Source organism: Felis catus, chromosome B4 (assembly GCF_018350175.1).
Source record: "Felis catus isolate Fca126 chromosome B4, F.catus_Fca126_mat1.0, whole genome shotgun sequence".
Lineage (NCBI taxonomy): Eukaryota > Metazoa > Chordata > Mammalia > Carnivora > Felidae > Felis > Felis catus.
Genome location: NC_058374.1, coordinates 127,681,076 through 127,703,088, shown reverse-complemented (window position 1 = coordinate 127,703,088; position 22,013 = coordinate 127,681,076). Strand labels below are relative to the sequence as shown.

General features: G+C 45.4%; 1 protein-coding gene across 2 annotated transcripts in view; it reads left to right on the top strand.

The window, feature by feature from the left end:
- The window catches only part of SYN3 (synapsin III), a 465,836-nt gene that overhangs the window by 136,323 nt on the left and 307,500 nt on the right, over positions 1–22,013 (top strand). For both annotated transcript variants that reach the window (XM_023257413.2, XM_019835455.2), the window contains exons 5-6: positions 18,109–18,265; positions 21,755–21,844. In XM_023257413.2, the coding sequence (XP_023113181.2) occupies positions 18,109–18,265; positions 21,755–21,844 (247 nt within the window). The remainder of the gene's footprint in view (positions 1–18,108; positions 18,266–21,754; positions 21,845–22,013) is intronic.

Genomic DNA, 22,013 nt, shown 5'->3' with positions numbered 1-22,013 from the left:
ACACAAGATATAAGCAGATACTGTCAAACATCTTTTTCTTGCACCCAACTCCATGGCACATAAAATCCTTATAAGCACTGATTGGCACTACATTACATTCAAAGTTGTATGGCAGGAGGGACATCTGGGTGGCTCAGTCGGCTAAGCGTCTGACTCGATTTCGGCTCAGGTCATGATCTCATGGTTCGTGAGTTCGAGCCCCACATTGGACTCTGCACTGACAGCAGGGAGCCTGCTTGGGATTCTCTCTCCCTCTCTCTCTGTCCCTCCCCCACTCAGGCTCTCTCTCTCTCTCTCTCAAAATAAATAAATCAACTTAAAAGTTGTATGGCATACATTGTGTGAATTAGTTTCATTCTCAGAAGTGTTTTTTGATAGCTAAAGATTAGAAACAACCTGTCCATGTGGATTGGATAAACAAATTAGCAAAAAGCCATGTAATGAGATACAATTAAAACTAAAGAAGTATTTCCACTTGTGCTGATATGAAATGATTTCTAAGGTGTGCTGCTATGTAGAAAAATGAGTCAGAGCAGTATAGAGAAGACTCTGAAGTCTCTGGCCATGGAAAAGCATTGAAGTTTATTGCCAGGACTGGTGGTACAGGCAAGGAACTTGGAAGGTAGACACGACCCTAAGCAGAATTTTCACCAGGGATGGGACCCTGAGGTCCCTGAGGTCCCTGAGGTGTTAAGTGATAATGGCACTGTGAGAAGCATGTTACTAACAACAGCAGGAAATCTGTGAAACCCACGGGTGGAGCTATAACATGGAAACAGCTGGCAAGATCCACTTCTGGAAGGCAAGCCTCAGGGACTGGGCGGGCACATAGCACTGTTGTATGTGTCTCATGTACATGAATGTTCTATGTTTAAGGTAGTCAAGAAATTTTTTAACAAGTCATACTCATAGAAACTCTGCCAAATGTCACAAATGCTACCTACCTATCAGCATCAATGTTTAGCTAAGATAACATTTTTAAATTTTTTTTTGAAGTTTCTTTCCTTATTTTGAGAGAGAGGAAGAGAGACCATCCCAAGCTAATGCCAGGCTCGAACTCATGGAACCGTGAAATCCTGACTTGAACTCAAACCAAGTGTCAGACGCTTACCCGACTGGGCCACTCAGGCACTCCCGGCTGACATAACATTAATCAAGGGCTCTCTACGTGCTGGACTGTCAGCCTCAACTCTATCTGAATTGGCTTCTTTGATCCTTGTAGCAACACTGTGAGGTGCATGCTATTATTATATCCTATTTTTTTTTACAGCTGGGTAAACTGAGGCATCAAAATGGTAACTACTGTTTCAGGATCACACAGTTGTTAAGTGGTAAAAGCAGGAATTAAGCCCAAAGTCCATGCCCATAACATTCCACTTATTGACCTCTAGGGTTATTGGAGGGATTAAATGAGCTCATGTGTGCTTAGCCAGCATTTGCCTTAACCAGACATTCTCAAAGAGTAGTCCATGCAACAGTAGTGTTAAAATTTTGTTAGAAGTATATTTAAATACTTAGATACGTTGCCCAGGTCAGCCAGACTTGGCTTTATGTGATCACTGCATGCCAACATGTCTCCTGAACAACACTGAGTATATGAAGTGCCCCCCGCCCCCCAGAAGCCCGGAAAAGAATAAATCCATGCCCCGCTGAACCTTGAGGAAACATACCTAAGGATTGTATATATAGTTACCACCTTGCTTTCTTGTTCCACTGCCACTTACTGACCATCACTATGGACTCAGCAGGGAATTATCCTATGGTCAATCAGTGGTAGCTGATGTGGTCTCAGGAGGTACTCAGACCCAACCATTCCTAGTCTGGCTTTGTGATCTGTGCACACCAAAACTGGCTGAATAATTCTTCTGCTTTTTTTAGCCACTCCATGGGACAGAAATCTCAAGCTCCTTCCTTCCTCCATGCCTGTCACATGATAGATGCTGAGTTAAGGTGCACTGAATGAAGGTGCCATCACAGCTCACCTAGTGGCAGCTGTCTTTTTTGCAAAGAGCACCTAACAGTTCTCAGCCCTGCTGCGTATGATTATCAACCTGGAGAGCTTCTAAAACCCTCCAGCCCCAAGCCAAACACACCAGAATCTCTGCAGGTGGGGGGAGGGGGGCTGAAAAGAGGGAAGAAGAGGTGTGAATGGTTTTGAGAGCTCCCCCAGGTGATTCCAATGTGCAGTCTGGATCGAGGGCCCCTACGCCAGAAGGAAGAAGCCTCCGACAGCTGCCAAACCAGCAGAGTCACAGTTTGAGATGCAATGGGTAAAGCCCAGATGGCTTCCTCGAAAGCTGCTTCTACCCTCTACGTCTTTGATGGGCGTGTGAGCTGGGCTGGAAGCAGCCAAGATCCTGTCTTAGGAAGTTTCTGTGCACAGAGAAAGGTGCAGCTGGAAGCATTTATGCTGGAAACCCTGACTGGGTGATAGTCCTAAAAATCATTGCCATATGTCTCCAGCAGGGAGGGCAGGGCCCGCGTTTGTTCCCTCCACCCTCCACAGCGTTGCCTTCATCCACTGCTCAGTCCTCACCCAAGGGGGCCCCTGGAGAAGCTCCATTCAGTTTAACAACTTTATGGAGCATCTAGATTGCCCGCAATAGGCCAGGCCCTGGAAGTACAGATATAAATCCAACATCACCCCTTCCCTGGTGGAGTTCACAGCCCAGAGGGAGAAACGGGAAATAAATCTACAGCTCAGATATGGTATGATAAGAACCATGAGGGGGGATAGTACAGAGAAGAGAGATTAGAGGAGGCGGGTTAGGAGGGGGCTTGAGAAGGCTCCCGAAGGCTTCTGAGAAGTAGTAACGACACTGAGGGGTTTTTTTCTTTTTCTTTTGAAATATTCATATATATTTTTTAAAGTTTGGAATAACTTTAAACATGGATAATTGAACACCTCAATCTAACAAATATTAACATTTTGCCATGCCTACTTCAGATCCTTTAAAAAAACAATTCTAGGGGTGCCTGGGTGGCTCAGTCGGTTAAGTGTGCGACTTCAGCTCAGGTCATGATCTCACGGTTCGTGGGTTCAAGCCCTGAGTTGGGTTCTGGGCCAACAGCTCAGAGCCTGGAGCCTGCTTCGGATTCTGTGTCTCACTGTCTTTCTGCCCCTCCCCTGCTTGCACTCTGTCTCTCTCTCTCTCTCTCTTTCTCAAAAATAAACATTTAAAACAAACAATTCTAAAGTATTTCAAGCATTAAAAAAGTACAGAGAATAATATAACAAACACCCATATACTGAGGTACACCCATTTTGGAGCCAGGCTACCTGCCTCTGCAGTGTGACGTTGGAGAAGTTACTTAATATCTCTGTGCTGCTGTCTTGTTTTTAAAAACATCTACCTCAAAATAATTGTCAGCATTAAGGTCAATTTTTTAAAAAGACAAAAGGTCCTCACACACACTATGTGCTTAATAAACACAGTTACCTGTGTGTTCTTGACCCTGCTTGTTGGAATCTTAACATTCTGCTGCATTTGTTCTAGATTTTTTTTTATATAAACAGAAGTATCATAGATACTTTTAAAGAACCTTCTGTACACCCCTCCCTGCTCTGACTGCTAAAGTAGAATAAATGTTAGCTGGGAGGTCAGCGTGGGCAAGTCCACGGCAGGGCACGGGGCAGGGGAGACCCTGGCTTCTGAGGACCACCTCCAGTCGGGTCAGAAAGGAAGGTGGGCTATGGGCAGGGGAGGAGACCGGAGAGATGGCCGGGGCTCGGAGGACCATGAAGAGCCCAGGTGTTGTCCGTGAACCCTACCTGGGAGCCCATTTCCCTTCACAGACCTCACGTCCAACTCTCCCCTGCTGGGAAATCCTCAGGGTCCCTTTTAATGGCTCCCTTCAAAACATCAACAAAAGACAAAAGATAAAAAAACCTCAGCCACCACTCTTGCTCCCCAATCTGGGAAGTTCCGCCATGTATGGGCTAGCTTTGAGGGTTAGGGCTAGCTTTGAGGAAAGAGGGGAGATCCAGGGGAGCAGCAGGAAGGGGACTTAGCCTTCCTGAAGCCATTGCCACCTGAATGTCCCGGTGGCAGGAAAGAGTGATTTAAGGCTGTAGCCCAGCCAGGAGCATCTAGCTTCCCTGGGCCCCAAGACGCTTGCCCTGAGCAATTAGCTTGGGGAAAAAGGCTTCCTGGGAACCGTGTGCCCCACCAGGTGGATATTTCATGCCGAGCGAGCTGATAAGAGGGCCCCTGACTTGTTGGATCGTTAACCTGACAGAAGCACATATGTGGCTTGTCAGGCATGGATATTTGTGGAGAAGCCTCGGGTACAAGTACTCACTACCGCCCAGCCCGGGTTGCAAATGCGTTCTCCCGTCACCTCCCCGAAGTACCATCATTTTTTATCTCAAAATGGGCTGCCCCCACCTTCCCCTCCCCTCCGCTTCTCCAGCATCCGGTCCGGCCGCTGCAGAGGAACAGCTGCTCTGAGGTCCGTCTCTCATCAGCTGCCTTATCTCCCTGATGAATAATGTTCCCCTTCCCTGAGCAGCAGCCTGGCAGGAGGCCCACCCCGCATGGAGCAGGCCGCTGACAGCCGTAGGAGCCCAGGCAGCTGTGGGAGAGCGGGGCGGCCCCCTGGCCCCTGCATGGGGTGAGGGCCAAGCCCCCACCTCACAGACACATGCCGCCCCGGGGCCCCCCAGCGCCAGCGAGCCGCAGCTCCCAGACTCCGCCATTCCAAGCACATCTCAGTCCCCAGTCACCGAAAACACAGGCACATGCATCCTGCCCCTCAGGGGTGGGGACTGTTTATGGGAGGTGCAATTTGTGCCTAGCAGTACAAACCTCTACACTGCATAGTTCTGTGACCCTGAGAGCATGTTTAGTCACCGCAGGTCTCGGTTTCCCGCATCTGCAGAATGGGTTAATGACAGTGATGTGTGGACGCTGTGGTTCTCTGCTCCGACCCGCTTTGCCAGCCGGTGCTCCCATCCCCCAGCACTGTGAGTGCCATGGTAACAACTGTGCCACCAGCTTCTTCAGAGCCTTTGGCTGAGGGCAGCTGTATCCCTGAGAGAGCCCAAAGGCTGACTCCCTCTGTTACCCTTCCCCCTTTTGTCAGGGGACTTGGTAACTGAGTGATACTGAGGACGTAAAAACCCAGGCCTCTCTCCTTAAGGTGGGACAACTTCAGAGCCCTGGAGATTAGGCCAAGACTGGACTTTACCCACAACTACACCTCTCCTTGGCCCCTTCCCCTTCCTTTCCTGCTTCCCTCACTCCCTTACAGCTTTGCCTCAAGAGCACACCCTCCCTCCGTGAATCATAGATTTTTGGAAGCTTGTTTTGGGCTTGGCTTCTAGGGGACCCAGCCCTAGATAAGTACCTACTTCACAGGGGCTTTATGTGAGGATTTGATGAGATAAGGCTTGAAAAGCCCCTTGGAGGTGCCCGGCACTCAGCAAGTACTCAGCAGCTGGTAATCTCGATTCTTCCCAACTACTGCTATGTGACAGAACGTCCCAAGAGAACTCGGACAGACACAACAGAGGGGTGGGTGTTGAAAGCCTTGGTTCTGAGTCTGGAATTGGAGGCGGCCACCCCAGGAAGGGCCCTCAGAGGTCACTTAGCCCAACTTCCTTTGTTCCAGTGAGGACGCTGAGGCCCAGAGAGAAGCAGCAGGTTCAGAGACCCACAGCAAGTGAGGGGCTGAGCCGGACTAGGTGATGTCTTGCTTTCTCCCCTCATTCTGCCTGCCATTTTGGCGTCTTCACATCCTTTTCCCCTACTAGTTGCTGAAGTGTTGTTGACTTTAGATGGTCCAGAACCCTGAGAAGTGAAGTCAGAGAACACCAATTTTTGTGGATCTCTTTAGCACCTACTATGTGCCTCAGGCACTCAGGGAAGGATCCACAAATGTATACACCAACCGCTGGTTGTGGCAGAGAGCTCGCCTGTTTTCACATGTGTATTTGGGGGGGGGGGGGTGGTTAACTCTAACTTTCCCAAGAAATGAATAATGCCAGCCCATTCTACAGGGGAGGTATTATTAAAAGAGTCTTTGCAAGACAGTAAGAGCAGGCAGGTAGGCAAGGGTATTTCTGGACTTGCTTTGTTTCCATTTTAAACACTTAAGAATATTCTTAATTTCCACAGTGCTCTCTCTGAATGCCACTTTGACATCCCCTTCCTTTTCCCCAAGTCTACAGAGTTACAAACATGAAACAGATCATGTCTTCTCAGGGGCAACTGTGGTCCCATGTGATTGGAGTATATAGTACCCCAGGGGATGGCCCTAGTGGAACTCAAGAAGTAGACCAAAACCACAGTGGATGCAGGACTTTCTGTGTCATTCAAAAGTATTTGGGCTTCAGTCTACAAATAGCAGGCAGCCTCCACAACCCTTTGTCGAGGACAGTGACACACTTGGATGTGGGTCCTACAAAGATCTCTCTGGGCACTGTGAAGAGGAGACTTGAGAGGCAAGGTGAGACCTCTGTCCCCAGAAGGAGACACCCTCAAACAGGTGAAGAGTTTGGTAGGAGGCCACAACTTGTGAGCTGCCAGGAGACACCATGTGGGTAATTTCCACATGAGTAAGACCCCCTGGGGGTGCTAGGAATGGAGGGTAAGGAGAAATCACTGAGGAATTTGGGGAGGCAGTTCCTGAGCATGGGGAGTGGCATGGACAGAGTGTACCATGAATGGATGGAAGATGAGTGTGGGAGACAGCCGAGCCAGTGGACTCGTGCAGAGGAGATGGAGCTAAGAGGAGGCTCAGGTGACTTTCTGGGGGAGCACTGAATGCCAGGTGAAGAAGTAGGAACTCCCACTGGTACGCAGTAGAAGCCCCTGGAGGGTCTTGAGCAGCAGAGTAGTACGAGGAAAGCAGGATTTGAAGATCAGTCCAGAAGAGGCATGCAGAAGAGATTGCTGGCAGGAGAGCTACCTCCCCAAGTTGGAGGTCATGCACTGACCACTTACAGGCCACATGCTCTGTCCAGACAAGTTGGGTTTGCCTACTCAAGGTGGTCAAGTACTTTTAAAAAGGGAGATTTCATGTGAAAGATTTCACATGAAAGGCAGGTTTCTAGCTTCATTTGAAAAACAGGATTTGGTAAGACTGGACCAAGTATTTCTACAGGGCCACCACCTGCTAGAGTTGGGTCACCATGGTCCCTTTAGGTACCGCTTTGAGTTCCATGAGAATTTTCCCATAGAAATCCTCCTTCATTTATTTTTGGTGCCAGTCTGCATGGTGATTTTTAAAACTTCTCTTGAATGAGTCATCAAAATTTTAGTTTTTGAGAATTTCATATAAATATCCAGATTTGGGCTTTAAAAAAAGTCATTAGGGCCATCTGGGACCTCATTCCTACGTGGCCATAACAACTAGAGCTCAGGCTGTTCTACCATTCACCAGCCCTCTCCATTCCCCCTGGTTCTCTACAGAGACCTGTGTTAGCTGCCATTTATCTAAGGCGTTGTCTTTGCCTACAGAAGAATGAAATGTTTCTTGAACTCAAGTCATTATGAAAAGTGGGAAAATGAAAGATGGAGTAAGTTGTGTGCAAAACAGTCCAGAGACAACATTGTGGAAATTAATAATAATCCTATGTGTTTACTACGGAAACAGAGAGTGTTAGATGCCACCGAAGGTCGTACTAGAACAGGCTAGCCCACTTCATCCAGCCCTGAGGTCACCCACTTGGGCCCTGTGGCATTTAACCTAGAAGTCCCTGGGTTAGAGGCAGGGAAAATGAGTAACACTCAACAGTTTGGACTCTGAGCCGGGACCTGTGCTACAGAGAGGAATAAGGTAAGGGACTGTGACCCCAGGGACTAGGAACTGAGGGTCTATTGAGATGTCCTGGGAATGAGGCAATGAGAGGAACACCAGAGGGAGAGGGAAACTCTTCTGGAGGGGAGAATCAGCAACACTGGTGGCTCTTTGCACAGCTGGTGTCAGAGAGAAGAGTTGCAGATGACTTTAGGGTGACAGATCCTGGGCTTCTGGGAGCATGGTGGGTAAGAGAGAGAGGGAGAGAGAGATCCCATTTTGAGGGAGGATGATAACTTGAGGAGCTGAGTATTCAGGTGAGTGGATGGTGCTGGTTGCGGAGTGCACGTTGACTTTGAATCACTCAAGTCTCATGTGGACCTTGTTCTTGCTGTGCTTAATCTCTCTGTGCCTTAGTTTCTTGAAAATACTCTCCTCCAAGCAGGATCCTGGTGGGGATTAAAGACAGAACAATTAAAAGCTTAAAACAAAAAAATCAAAAGCTTCCTCCTGGCTCAGAGGAAGTTCTAGGTAAATCCAAGTCATTTTCACTCTTGCCTGTGAGGACAAGATGGCCAACCCACTGAACGGAGATGATTCCACGGGCAAAGAAGCAACGTGGAGCCTTGGAGAAGAGGCACAGGAAGGGAGAAGATGGTGAAGTGAGGGGCCAGGAAGAAGCAGCTGGGAGAAAGGAGAGAGGGAGGAAAAGATTTGGGAGGGAGGAGCGAGATCATGCTACAGAGGCCACGGAGGAGCCTTATAGCAGGGGTTCACCACTGGAGGAAATTTGCTCCCCAGAGGGCTCTTGACATGTCTCCAGACATTTGTGGTTGTCACAACTGGGCTTGGGGATGCTATTGGATCTAGTGGGTAGTGGCCAGGAATTTCCGAACACCCTACACTGTACAGGACAACCCCCCACAACAAAGAATTATCCAGCTCTAAATATCAATAATGCCGAGATCGGGAAACCCTGCTCTAGAGCCAGGAGGCTATCGGATTTGACTCATGGGTACACCACTAACAGATTTGTGATCCTGGCAAGTTTTTTAACTGCTCTGTGTCTCAGTGTCCTTATCTGGAAAATGGGGGTGATGATAATACATACCTTGTGGGACTGCTATCAGACTTACATGAATGAAGATATCCACAGTGCTTGGAATAGAGACTCATAGTACATTAGCGATTATTAGAAATCAGGAAAAGGGAGGGCATAGCAGCTTCATCTCACTTTGGCATTTTGGAGTGACCTCAGTGCAGTTTCACGAGGTGGAAAGAGGCTGGGCCAGATGCAGAGGGTTTTGGAGATGGTATATGGGAATTGGGGCTAGCAGGTATAGACTTCCCTGTCTAGCAGTTGTAGCAATGGAAGGAAGAAGGGGCTAATTATGACTGCCAGGCCAGTGTGGTTCACATCCATTTATTTGTTGATGCCAACCTAAAGTTTTGATTAATGCCCAAACCGTTTTATAGTCAACTCCTGAACATAGAGGGTGTTACAGGTGCTGATCCCTGCACAGTCCAAAATCTGTATATAATGGTTGACTCCCCCAAACTTAAGTACCAATAGCCTTCTGTTGACTGGAAGCCTTACCAAAATAATATAAACAGTCAATTAACACCTATTATGTATGTTATATGTATTCTATGTTGTATTCTTACAACACAGTAAGCTAGAGAAAAGAAAATGTTATTAGGAAAAGAAGAGAAGATACATTTACAGTGCTGTACTGTAGTTACTGAAAAAAAAACCTGTTTATAAGTAGACCTGAGCAGTTCAAACCCATGTTGTTCAAGGGTCAACTGTATAACAAAAGTGGAAAATTTCAAAACAAAAGAAATCACCTCCAGCCTCACCACCTTATCAAATTAGTAATTTTCCATCTCCTCTTCCAGGACCATAATTATTACTGTGTTATGATGGTCATAACACAGATTCCCTTTTCTGTTGTTTTATGTCACATGAAATTGTCCTATAAGCATTTTCCATGATGTTACATCATTGTTATATTTATCATTTTTTCCAAGATGAAGATAGCCTCATTGTTTTTTCCTGGTTGTAAAAATACTCTGTGCCTTTTGTCTTTTTTAATGCCAGGAGTACCAAAAAGTCTGAAGAAGAATATGATAACCCCTGTTTTCCATCCCACTCTTCAGAGATAACCAGGGTAACATTTTGATAAACATCCTTCCAAGCAAATCTCCATGCATTTATTGATGTGTTGATTTGTTCATTCTTTTATGTAAATACGAACATTACTTGTCAGTCCACCTTTAGCCTTAAAGTGGAAGTTTCTTTTTTGTTGCTGAGTGGTATTTCATTGTGTGTGTGTGTGTGTGTATATATGTATATATATATATATATATATATATATATATATATATATATATACATATATATATATATATATATATATATATACCACATCTTCTTTATCCATTCATCAGTTGATGGACATTTAGACTCTTTACATAATTTGGCTATTGTTGATAGCGCTGCTATAAACATTGGGGTCCATGTGACCCTATGAATCAACACTCCTGTAATAAAATCTTGCCATTTGCAACAACGTGGATGGAACTGGAGGGTATTATGAATAAGCCAGTCAGAAAAAGACAGATATCATATGTTTTCACTCATATGTGGGATTTGAGAAACTTAACAAGACCATAGGGGAAGGGAAGGAAAAATAAGTTACAAACAGAGAGGGAGGCAAACCATGAGAGACTCAAATACAGAGAACAAACTAAAGGTTGATAGTGGGGTGGGGGGGTTGGGGGAGAAGGGAAAATGGGTGATGGGCATTGAGGAGGGCACTTGTTGGGATGAGCACTGGGTTGTTGTATGTAAATGATGAATCCCGGGAATCTACTCCCTAAGCCAAGACTACAGTGTATACACTGTGTGTTACTTAATGTGGCAATAAATTATTTTAAAAAATAATAATGGACACCTGGGTGGCTCAGTCAGTTAAGCGTCTGACTTAGGCTCAGGTCATGATCTCACAGTTCATGAGTTCAAGCCCCTCATTGTGCTGTGTGCTGACAGCTCAGAGCCTGGAGCCTGCTTTGGAATCTGTGTCTCCCTCTCTCTCTCCGCCCCTCCCCCCCCTCAAAAAATGATAAACATTTAAAAAAATTTTTAAGTGGTAGTTTCTTATTGTTGGGTTGGGGTTGGGGTTATTGTCTTGGGAAGTGGGGAGGCAGCAGGGGATAAGCACACCCAAGGGCAAAGGAGGCCAGGAAGTTCTGAAAGTGGCAAGGAGGAGGAAATACTGGCCATGGGCAGTGTACCCATTTCCTGAGGCTGCTGTGGCTAAGCACCGTAGGCTGGGTGACTTCAGCAGGAGAAATGAATCCTCAATATGGTGATGGAGGCTGGAAGTGTGTGATCAAGGTGTCAGCAGCACCATGTTCCCTTCTCAAGGATGTAGGGAGGGTCCTTCCTGGCCTCTTCCCAGCTTCTCGTGGTTACCACCAATTCTTGGTACTCCTTGGAGTGTAGACCTGTCGTTCCAGTCTTTGATTCCTTCATCACATGGCATTCTACTCTTCCTCTCTGTGTGTCTGTATCCAAATTTCCCTCTTCTTCTAAAGACACCAGTCATTGGATGAGGGCCCAGTCTACTCCAGCATGACCTCATCTTAGCTTGATTAAATCTGCAAAAACCTATTTCCAAATAAGGTCACGTTCACCAGTAACAGGGATTAAGACTTCAGTGTACCTTTCGGGGGGACACAGTTTAACGCATAACATGTGGGGTTCCCCAGAGTGACGGAAGAGGAGGGTGGAGCAAGGAGAGAGCAGCAAGGACTCCTTCTCTGAAATGAAATGAGAGGGCAGGACAGAGAGATGGAGATTCTGAGTCTGAGAAGGGAGACGAGGAAGCCCACTTCCTCCAGCAACTCACGTCTGTGTTTTATTAACCTCCTAATGGTTCACAAAGGGGGCCACAGGATTCATCAGAGAGCCCGGCCGTCCAAAAGCCCCACTGGACCCCTTCCCCACCATCGTTATGCTGCGCCGCTGGCAGCTGCCGTGCGGGCCCCACAGCCTCGCTGCAGCATCCTGTTGTCCTCTCCTTGCCAGACTGTTGGTTGGCTGCCACCTAATTTCTTTTCAGCCTGGACTAATTTCTTGCAGTCCTCAGGCTGGTGGGAAGCATCCCTAACTCCCAAAGTCCTTCCATATGGCTCTCCGTCTGCAAAGTGTGCACATCCTCTCTGTTCTATCCTTGTCACAACACGGTGGTCCATAGACACTCAGGGGTATGGAGACCATTTCAGTGTTTTGAACTCCCCCTGTCCTTTTTCTCTGGACACCTGTTTCTGCTTGTTTTTATCAGTTCTGTTGGTCTCACTTCTCCAGATTTGGTACCCAAGGTTGAGTTTTCAGATAGAGAAGGATTAAGGAGTGTGGAGACACTTCAGAGGGAACCTGAAGCCTCTCTCTGCTGGTGAACACCTATGTCAGAAAGTCTAGAGCCTTCCCAGGCACAGTTGAGGTCAGATCTGGGCGTGATGGGTCAGCATGGCCGAAATCAGCATCATCATCACCCTTTGTCATCCTGACCCTCGGGGAATGAGGGACCGTTACAAAATTGCAGTCAAGTGGCTGAGATTAATGAGGCTTCTGCTTATTAACTTAGGTCTCAGGCACAGCCTAGCCAAGATCTGTTCTTGCCACCACAATTTCTGCATATTCGAGGAAATCATTACACTTCTTTGATGGTTAAAAGTCACTCAGGCTTTGCCCCCTGCCTCCTGACATTGCCTGAAGCACCCAGTAATCTCCCAGCAGTGCATCACCTGTCCCGTCTCTACCATTTAATTATATGTTGTCCTTGGTTTTCCTCTCCAATACTGACAACCACTTGTGAGAAAGCTCTGGAACCAGGGACCCAAGTGATACAGGCTCATATTAAGTCTAAAGCTGAAATAATGAGAAAACCCAGGCATAGGCTCCAGCTGGGATGTGCTGATTTGTATGGTATTGAAGGAGGCCGCCTTGCCCAGGCATGAAAGATGCAGGGCTTGGACCCAGTGGGACCGTGGAGACAAGGGGGCAGGAAGGGGCTCATGAGAGCCATTGAGGCTTTTTACCCAGCCTCATCTCTTGCCACCACCTCCTCAGACCTTATATTCCAGCCATGTAACCAATTGCAAACTTTGCCACTTCCTCCCAATATTAGTCAGAGCAAGAGTGATGGCAGGCAACAGACCCAAGTCAAGCCAGTGTAGGCATCAAAGGGAACTTAATGGTTCATATAACTCAGAAGAAAAAGATGGTTACAGGTGCCGTTCCCTCTACCTGGAATACCTGCAAACCCCTGCCCACATGGCAAACCCCTACTTTCCTGTTAGGACCCAAGACTCCTGGTACACACTTATCCACACCCACCCCCAGACAGAGTTGAATACACCTTTGGTCCACCTTCATACCTTGTACATGCCTCTATTATTTCACTTACTCATTCGTGCATTTCGTGAGTCCTAGTCCTTTAGAATTGCACTCAACTCCTCTTGGACTGTGGGTTTCTTGAAAGCAGGGATCATGTCCCTGTCATCTCAGGGTCTCTGGCCTCTACCAGGACTTCAGCCCACTGTCAGGGCCTGAGAACTGCTGGTGGCCACATTCTTGGATGTTGGGGTGACATCAGGGCATGGCCATTCCTTGACTGGATAGAGAGGCTGAGGTGCTAGGTATGGAGGGCAGAACTTCATGCCACAGGTCGCCTGACTCAAGTCACTAATTTCTCTGCATTCCTTGCAAATCCCTCATACCACAAGCTGTCAGGAAGGACCCTGTGCATTCTATGTAGCAATGATTGGCAGTATTCAAACCATATCATGTGCCTGGTTTGCCCAGATACATCACTCATATTAAGTGTTTGTTTTTCCACATATTATACTTGAGAAGGTTAAGAGGTCATGGGGTCCATCTTGAATTCCCTGGGGTTAAAACTTTCTTGATGATGCTAACATATCTCCAGAAGTATAGAACATGTTACCTTGTAAGGCAGTCCCTAGTTGTTAGGGGCCACATGCTATCTCCTGGAAATTCTGGCTGTCAGTCCCAGTTCTCTTCACTAGGACCACAAATAAAGAGGTCCCGCCCTTTTCCAGTGGTCAGTTCACCTCATTCTCATTCATTTGTTCACTCATTTATACATACGTTCATTAATTCAGTCATTCATTTAAAAACATTGGTATGGTCTATTTTGTTCAAGACAAGCACGTCCTCTGTTCTCATTGAGCTGTCATCTTTAGAGGGAAGAGACAGCAATAAAAGACTAAACAGATAAAACAGGAGAAATAAAATTGCCACAAGAGCTGTATAGAAAGGAAAATAGGGCAATATGGGGTTTGGGGCAAACTTCAATAGAGTGAGCAGGACAGGTGTCTTTGAGGAAATGCATCCAAGCTGATGAGTAAGTGAGGAGATCGAGCCCCCTGGGCACCACTTGGAGAGGAGCATACAGGGAGAGAGTTAGAGGAAGAGAAGGTGTCAGTGTGGCTCAGGGGAGGTGAGGGAGAGAGAAAGGTAGAAAGTGAGGATGGAGAGGTGGGCAGGGGCCTTGTTGCCATGGTAAAGAGCCTAGGATCTGTTGTCAGATAGAGGGAGCCTTCAGAGGGCTTTCAGCAAGGAACGGCTGTATAATTTTGAAAGAGCACTTTGAGTACATCTTGAGGTAGGTTTCCAAATCCTTAAAGACAAAGAGGAAGTGACCACTACTTTTATTTCAAAGAAGCAGAAAGATTCCAATTTAGAGGTGAGTTCTAGAAGTCCTCGAGAGAAAGTGCATCATAATATCTGGGACTGGAATTGGAGCCTCCCAAGATAGGCCCTCAGATACTCCTCCTGGAAGATGATCTTGGAAGGGCACCCTCTTTTTCTAGAGAGCCAGATCTGCTTCCCAACCCCAGCTCCGCCCCACCAGGCTATGTCTCTCTTATGAGTTCTCTACAAACAGTGAAAAACTGGCAGGCTAGCCAGCATGAGACCTTTAATTATTTCCTCCTGGGCAGAGTGGAGTTACCCCTAGTAAGACACCAAGTTTGCTGCCACTGTTTTCTCTGGGGAAAGTCACACTGCTGGGTGTAAGACGTGTCTCATTGTGAGAACCAGGGCCCTAGAAGACCCTCTGATCATCAAAGCAGAGAAGTAAAAAATGGAGAGACTCATAGTTTTGACTAAGAGGAAATAGAAAATGAATTTATATGGTTTTTTGAAGGTGCACAGCCATTAAAAAAAAAAGGCAAGCAAACAGCTAGTAAAAATTTTGTCACACAGGACAGTGTGATAAAGGGCAGCATCCTATACACAGAAATCACGTCAGTAAAGAGATGTGGGCAGAATTTTACAGAAAAGAAAATGCAAATGGTTAATGGAAGTACTCAAACTCACCTAAGTCAGAGATATGCAAGGTAAGACAGCTGTGGGGATACAGAGTATCTTGGGGAAAGTTGCTTATCAAATTTAAAACATGTATTTTTTTTAATGTATTTAAAAAAAACTGCTGTGCTGGTGGGGCTGCCGTGATACAGACACTGTCATATACAATAGGTGGTATACACCTTTAAAAGATATGGGTACGTTTGGGTACTTAAAAAAAATAATTCATACCCTTTGAGCCCGTAATCCCACTTCTTAAAATCTATCTTAAGGAAATCGCTAAAAAGGAAGGCATTGATTTGTGTGCAAAGATATACGTGTGTGAAGTATTAGAAGTAGCCTACTTGATAATAGTGGATGATAACTTGACTTAATTATGGTATATCCATTCAGTAGACGGTTAGGTGGCCATTAGAAAGGATATTTTTGAAGATGTTTTGTTAGTAGGAGAAATGCCTACACTATAATATGTGGAAAATAGGAAAGTAATAATTAATAGCATGAAGTCAATTATGAGTATGAATGCATATTATATACATTAAAAATAGATCATTGGATTGTAATGTACCTATAAGGAAGTACATACAAGGTTATTAGGGATTTTCTCTGAGTTGAGAATTACAAGTAATTCTGTTGACATTTTTGTGTTTTGAAGGGGTTTTTTTTGTTTGTTTCACACAATGAACATGTGTTACTTTTACAATCAAATGAAAGCAGAACATGGCTATATTTTGTCAGTGCTCTGTATTGTCATCAGATCCCTGTTAGAGACCCGCCACTCGCCCCTTCTTTCCTTCCCTCTGTTGCTGTAAGAGCCAATGAAGTGGAGCACAAAGAGCAGGAAAGCCAGAGGAGGGACCTGGGTGCAACCTCCTGCTCTGGCATGGTTTTGCCTGGTGTCCTGGGACACATCACTGCCTTGCTATGGGCCTCAGTTTCCCCATCTGTAAAATCCATTAGTTGGACTGGTTCAGCTCTAAGAATGCAATAAGGATATAGGCGTAATAATTCCAAGCCTCTAACCCAACTACAGAGTGATGTGATTGACCATTTCCATGAGCCCAGTGTCAGCCATACCCAAGATGTCAGCATCCACATGTCTCCTCTGGGATGAGTTACAACTTCATGGGCGAGACCCTTGCCATTTCCTTTAGGGACGAGGAAGTAATATTCATGTACATCATTGATTCCTCCAACACATACTTACTACACCCCATGTATGCTCCATGGTGCCAGGCCCTGGGGTGTACAACGAGACCCAAGCTCAGAACAATTTGGGAAATGTCTGCACCTGCTGCACATTCTTTCCTTCTGTCTCCACTGGGACAAGTCCTTCCCATTTGACAGTTATTTTAACTTACATTTGAATTATTTTAAAGAGAAACAGTTTATTTGAAGCTAAGTGTCTTAACTCTGGGTGAGACAAACAGATCATACCATTTTGAGTGTAAACCACCCACCCATTGGGAAGCTGATGATCTCATGTGAGCTAGAAGTGAGGAATCTAGAGATAGATGGAACCTTGGCAGTGTGAGCAAAACAGTGTGTGAATCCACCTGGAGCCATGTGATGGAGGGAAGAAGATTATATGGACTTGGAGCGAGATCACCTGAGTTCACACGTGGCTCCCCTGCTTCCCAGCTTTGTGACTTGGGGAAGTTTATGACTTCTCTGAGCTGTGTGTTCCCATCTATAAAGTGGAGAAATAGTCCCAACCTTACCCAGATCTGCTTGTAAGTGCTAATCAGGATCACGTCTCCAAAGGGGCCCAGCAAAGAGCCTGGCATGTTCTTGGCCATCATATTAATACTCTTGCTGCTTTCCAGAGGTTGCTACTTGAAAGGGACATGTTTGAAATATACAGGGTACATATAAATATATACATATTACGTATATATAGGTATATATATATATACATACCATGCTGCATGGTAGTTGAGAACTAGGGCCATGAGGTTACACGTATCTGACCCTGCTATGTACCTGCAGTATGTCTTTTTGAGCAAGTGACTTAATCTTTGTGAGCCTTGGTGCTATGCACATAAAATGAACAAACGTTTTGGAAGTTTCTTTTAAAAAAAAAGAGAGAGAGAGAGAGAAAGAGAGAGTTTTGTTCGAGCCCCAGTTACGACAGCTGCCAGGGACACACGGTTTTTAGAAACAGGAGAGTGCTCCAGTAAGGAAACATTTGATGGAGAGCTATATGCATTTTTTTTACATAAAATTTACAAATTATTAGACAAAGAACATTTCAGAAAGTTGCAGGCTTTATCTTAAGTTTCTAATAATTGCAGGGCTGTATGACTTTAATCTTACAGAAACCAGGGAATTTTCTTACTTTTTCATATCTTTTGTGTTTAGAATGCTCCTTTTTTTTGGTTATTTTCTTTAACAAAGCAGATATACACAACGTGCACTCAGGGCAGAAACAGATCCCATGCGTTGAGGTTTTGCTGAGTCATTTTGACCTTGGTAAATGTTAAAGTATAGCTTCCCTGGGAGCCTGGAACACACAAACGTAAAGGTGAAAATTCCCTTTATCGGTGCTCATCTGTAAAATGCAGTTGCTGGCAGCAATGCCCGTGTCCTTGGGAAGCTATGAGGATTCAGTGAGGCAATACGTGCTGCCTAGTAAAAACGGCAGTGTATTCACTGAGTTATTTGATCCATTTTCCTCTGATTGTAAATGAACGTTTGTTCAATGTAGAAAATCTAGAAAACCACCTAAAAAAGAAAATGGATAAAATGTGAGTTGTTTTCAGCCCTTTGATTCTGTAGCTGCTGTGTGTTTGCATCCATCTGTCCCCCTCCACACTCCCCCACCCCCTCCCCATTCTGACCTGAGAGCTCCCTGCTGGCAGCAACCAGGCCAGGTCAGTGCTATCCCCAGCAGGCTGTGGCCCGATGCCCTGGCCTTCCGTCAATACCCAATGTGGTGACACTACTGCCAGCCCCTCTCTTTGCAGATCCTTCAAGCCAGACTTCATCCTGGTCCGCCAGCATGCCTACAGCATGGCGCTGGGCGAAGACTACCGAAGCCTGGTCATCGGCCTCCAGTACGGAGGGCTGCCTGCTGTCAACTCCCTCTACTCCGTCTACAACTTCTGCAGCAAGCCCTGGGTGGTAGGTGATGGGCCAGGCTGACCTGGAGTGAGGTGGGCGGCAGTGGGTGGCGTCCCAACCCTGAAACGGGCCCGTCCCATCCTTCAGCACGGAGGCCTCAGTAATGAGTCTTTTTTAAGCAACTCAATAAGCAGGCCTCTTCTTGTAATTGTTGCCTAAGGAATACGATATAACAACATGGTACGATACAGTGTTATCTTATAAATAACATTAGTGGTAACATTAAGGTACCTTACTGTTCTTACTTATATTAAATCATATCACTTTTATTAACAGTAGCCATTGTTGAGCACTTACTGTGTATTAATCTGAAAATCGTGCTGCCTGGTGCTCAAACTATGGCTACCACGTGAAGTGGACATTACTTCATTTTACAGAAAAAGAATCTCAGTTTCTGAGCAGCTAAGGAACTCACCCAGGGTCATGTAGCCTGGGAGGGGTGAAACCAGAACTTGAAGCCATGTCTCTTCAACCCCCAAGACTGATTTTCCCTGCTTTGTATTCATTAATTTCATTTGTCCCTTGATTTATTAGTCTTCATTCAAATGTTACCTGTAAAAGAGGCTTCTCTGAGGATACCACTCCCCCAAATACTCTCAATTCCCTTACCCTGCTTTATTTCCCCCCAATACTTATCTCCATCTAGGATGATATATTTATCCATTCTTTTGTGTATTATCTGTTTTCCCTACCAAAGTAATTCATTCATGCAACAAATATTTATTCAATGCCTACTATGTTCCAGGCACTGTTCTAAGTCCTAGGAACATGGCAGTGGGCAGATCAGACCCAAATCCCTGCCCCATGGATCTTATATTCTAGTGACCAGGGGCACATGCAGTCTATTAATAAATATGCCCAATATGTAATATGTCATAGAAGTGGTTCATAAGGGAAAATTTTTGAAATTTTGAAAATTTGAAAAATTTTCAAAAGGGAAAATAAAGCAGGGTAGGGAGATAGGAAATGTGGAGGCTGGGGGTACGTACTGTAGTGTGCTCTGTGAAGCTCTAAGCCATCTTGTCTCTTGCTTTATTTCCCTCTGCTTGGCCTCCTGGTGGGAGGGCAGTGGTCGAGAACATGGGCTCTGGAGCCGGATTGCCTTAGTTCCAGGAGCCTCAATTTATGAGCTGTATCATCTTGAACAACTTATTTAATCTCTCTGAGTTTATTTTCCATATTTGTAAAATGATGATAATAATAGGGTCATCCTGGTAAGGTTGTGAGTTAATACAAGTGGCTGCCACAAAGTACACACTCAATACATGGTGACAATTATTATATTCATTCAGTAAATAGTGAATGCCATCAAGGTCTCTGCAGAGTTGGCGCTCAGTATTTATTGAATGGATATATACATTAATTTAGTAGATATAGATAGTTTTTAACCACTGCTATCATGGCTCTGGTCTCTTTATTCTACCCTGAGATTTTTGGCCTATGGCATCCCAGATTCTGGAAAGGGACCTAGATAGCATTAGCCCACACCCCCCACCTTGTTTTTCCACATAGACATTGTGATGGTAGCAGCTACCATTCAGTAGCACTGTGTGCTATGCTGAACTCTTAACATACATATTATATTTGATCTTTAGAACCACCCTGATGAGTAGATTTTGCTAATGTCTCTATTGTAGAGATAAGGAAACTGGAGCTGGACATCTCCAAAATTCGTGTGCTTGATCATAGAGTTACATATTCTCTCTAGACTTCAGCATCCTTATCTGTAAACTGAGAGATCCTCCATCATTTCCCATATTTCTGAGATCCCTCAAACCCTCTAACTGGACTCCATGTTGCATCACACCTGCAGACTATACCCCAGGAGTTTGCAGACCAAGTCTAGTTGTAGAAGGTTCTTAAGTTACCCATTCTCTCTGAGCCATTAGTGTTGACTTACTCCCAAGTCAAGTCTGGTACAAGACTTGGCATGCCTTCTAGCCATTGGACACCCACCATAGGCCACAAGTTGTAGCATTCTTAATCCTGATCAGAATTTTCCATGCCCTTCCCACTTATGTCCACCAAGAGTTCCCTTTTGCTTTCTGGATAAATTCCAAGGCTCCCAGGGATCTGTCATGGATCACCCTTCGTCCTCCTCTCTCACTGTCCCCTGGATCCGGGGCCACAGCTATGACAGCCACTGAGGGTCTCCAGTGCCTACCTGAAGTGCCCTTCCATCTTCTCTGTGTCATCTGCTCCAGGGAGTCATCCTGACCCCTTCTCTGTTCCTCTTCTAGGCTTCTCAATCCCCTTGCTTTCCTCCAGCAAGGCATTGTTATCTCAGCCATCTGCCCACGTTGTCTCCCCTCAAGGCCTGGTCTTCCATGCTTAGCTTGTTATCCCAATATCAAAGCACAGTGCCAAGAATAAAATGAGCTCCCAAGGGTGCTGGGTGGTGTGGGCTGATGGAGAAAAATTTAAGCTCAAGGCCTGCCTTTCAGAAGCTTACCACCCAGCTCTGGAGATGTTAGCAACCTCTACGGTGAAACCAGAAAGTGCTAAAGCAAAAGGAGCCAGGTGTGGAAGGGATGCTGCTCGAGCTGCTGGAGAAGAGCGTGGTTGTAAAAACAGAGAAATCAGAGATGACCCTAGAACAATGCAGGAGTTGGAATGCCAACTCTGAAAATATGTATAACTTTTGACTCCCCTCCCCAAACTTAACTACTGATAGCCTACTGTTGACTGGAAGCTTTACCAATAATATACATGGTCAATTAACATATACTTCATATATTATATGTATTATATGTTGTATTCTTACAATAAAGTAGGTGAGGGAAAAGAAAGTGTTATTAAGAAAATCATAAGGAAGAGGAAATACATTTACAGTACTGTACTGTATCCAAAAAAAAAAAAAAAATTTGCATGTAAGTAGACCTGCACAGTTCAAACCCATGTTGTCCAAGTTCAAACCCATGTTGTCAGCTGTATTTATGATAAATAATAATATCTAACATTCAAGTGCCCCTAGGGACCAGACACAGCGTTTAATACGTTGCATATTTAATCCTTACAATATTGGATCTCTTGCTTTCTCCACTTACAAATAAGGAAACTGAAGCTCAGAAGCCTGGAACAACTTTCCAGGCTTATGGGGCTAGTTAAGTGGTGGAGAATTTGAATCCAGAGTCTACACCCTAAACTGTTAGGTAGTACTACCTCTCTAGAAAGAAAGACTTTGCAGGCTGGAGACATGGCATGAGTGTCAGCACGTGGTGCTTGTGTGAAATGTTGAGGGGGTAGTAAATGCTCGTCAAATGTAAGCGAGCTGAACTCAGCGGCCTGGCAGGAATGAAGGGCTTATGCAACCAGATAATCGAGAGGATGAGATTCCAGCCAAGGAATCTGGTCTTCATCCTGCAAACAGGGAACAGCTACTGCCACTCAGCTCAGAATAGTCTGATACTGGAGGTCTGGGATCAAGTGGGAAGTTCCACCATACTGGATAACAAAGATTGACCAATGTTCTTTCCTCTTCTCTCCTAGTTCTCTCAACTCATTAAGATCTTCCATTCTCTGGGTCCTGAGAAGTTCCCACTTGTGGAGCAAACGTTTTTCCCCAACCATAAGCCAATGGTGAGTGCCCTTTTTGACTCTGATTATCTTAATGATATGGAATGAAAACAGATGTCCATGTTTTCAGTCCCGTTGGATGAAGAGTGGGCTGAGGGCCACTCTCTGATTTCCTGGGCTCTAAGGAAGAGTTGTGATGTCCTGTGAGAATACCTGGCTTTCTTAAGGAAAG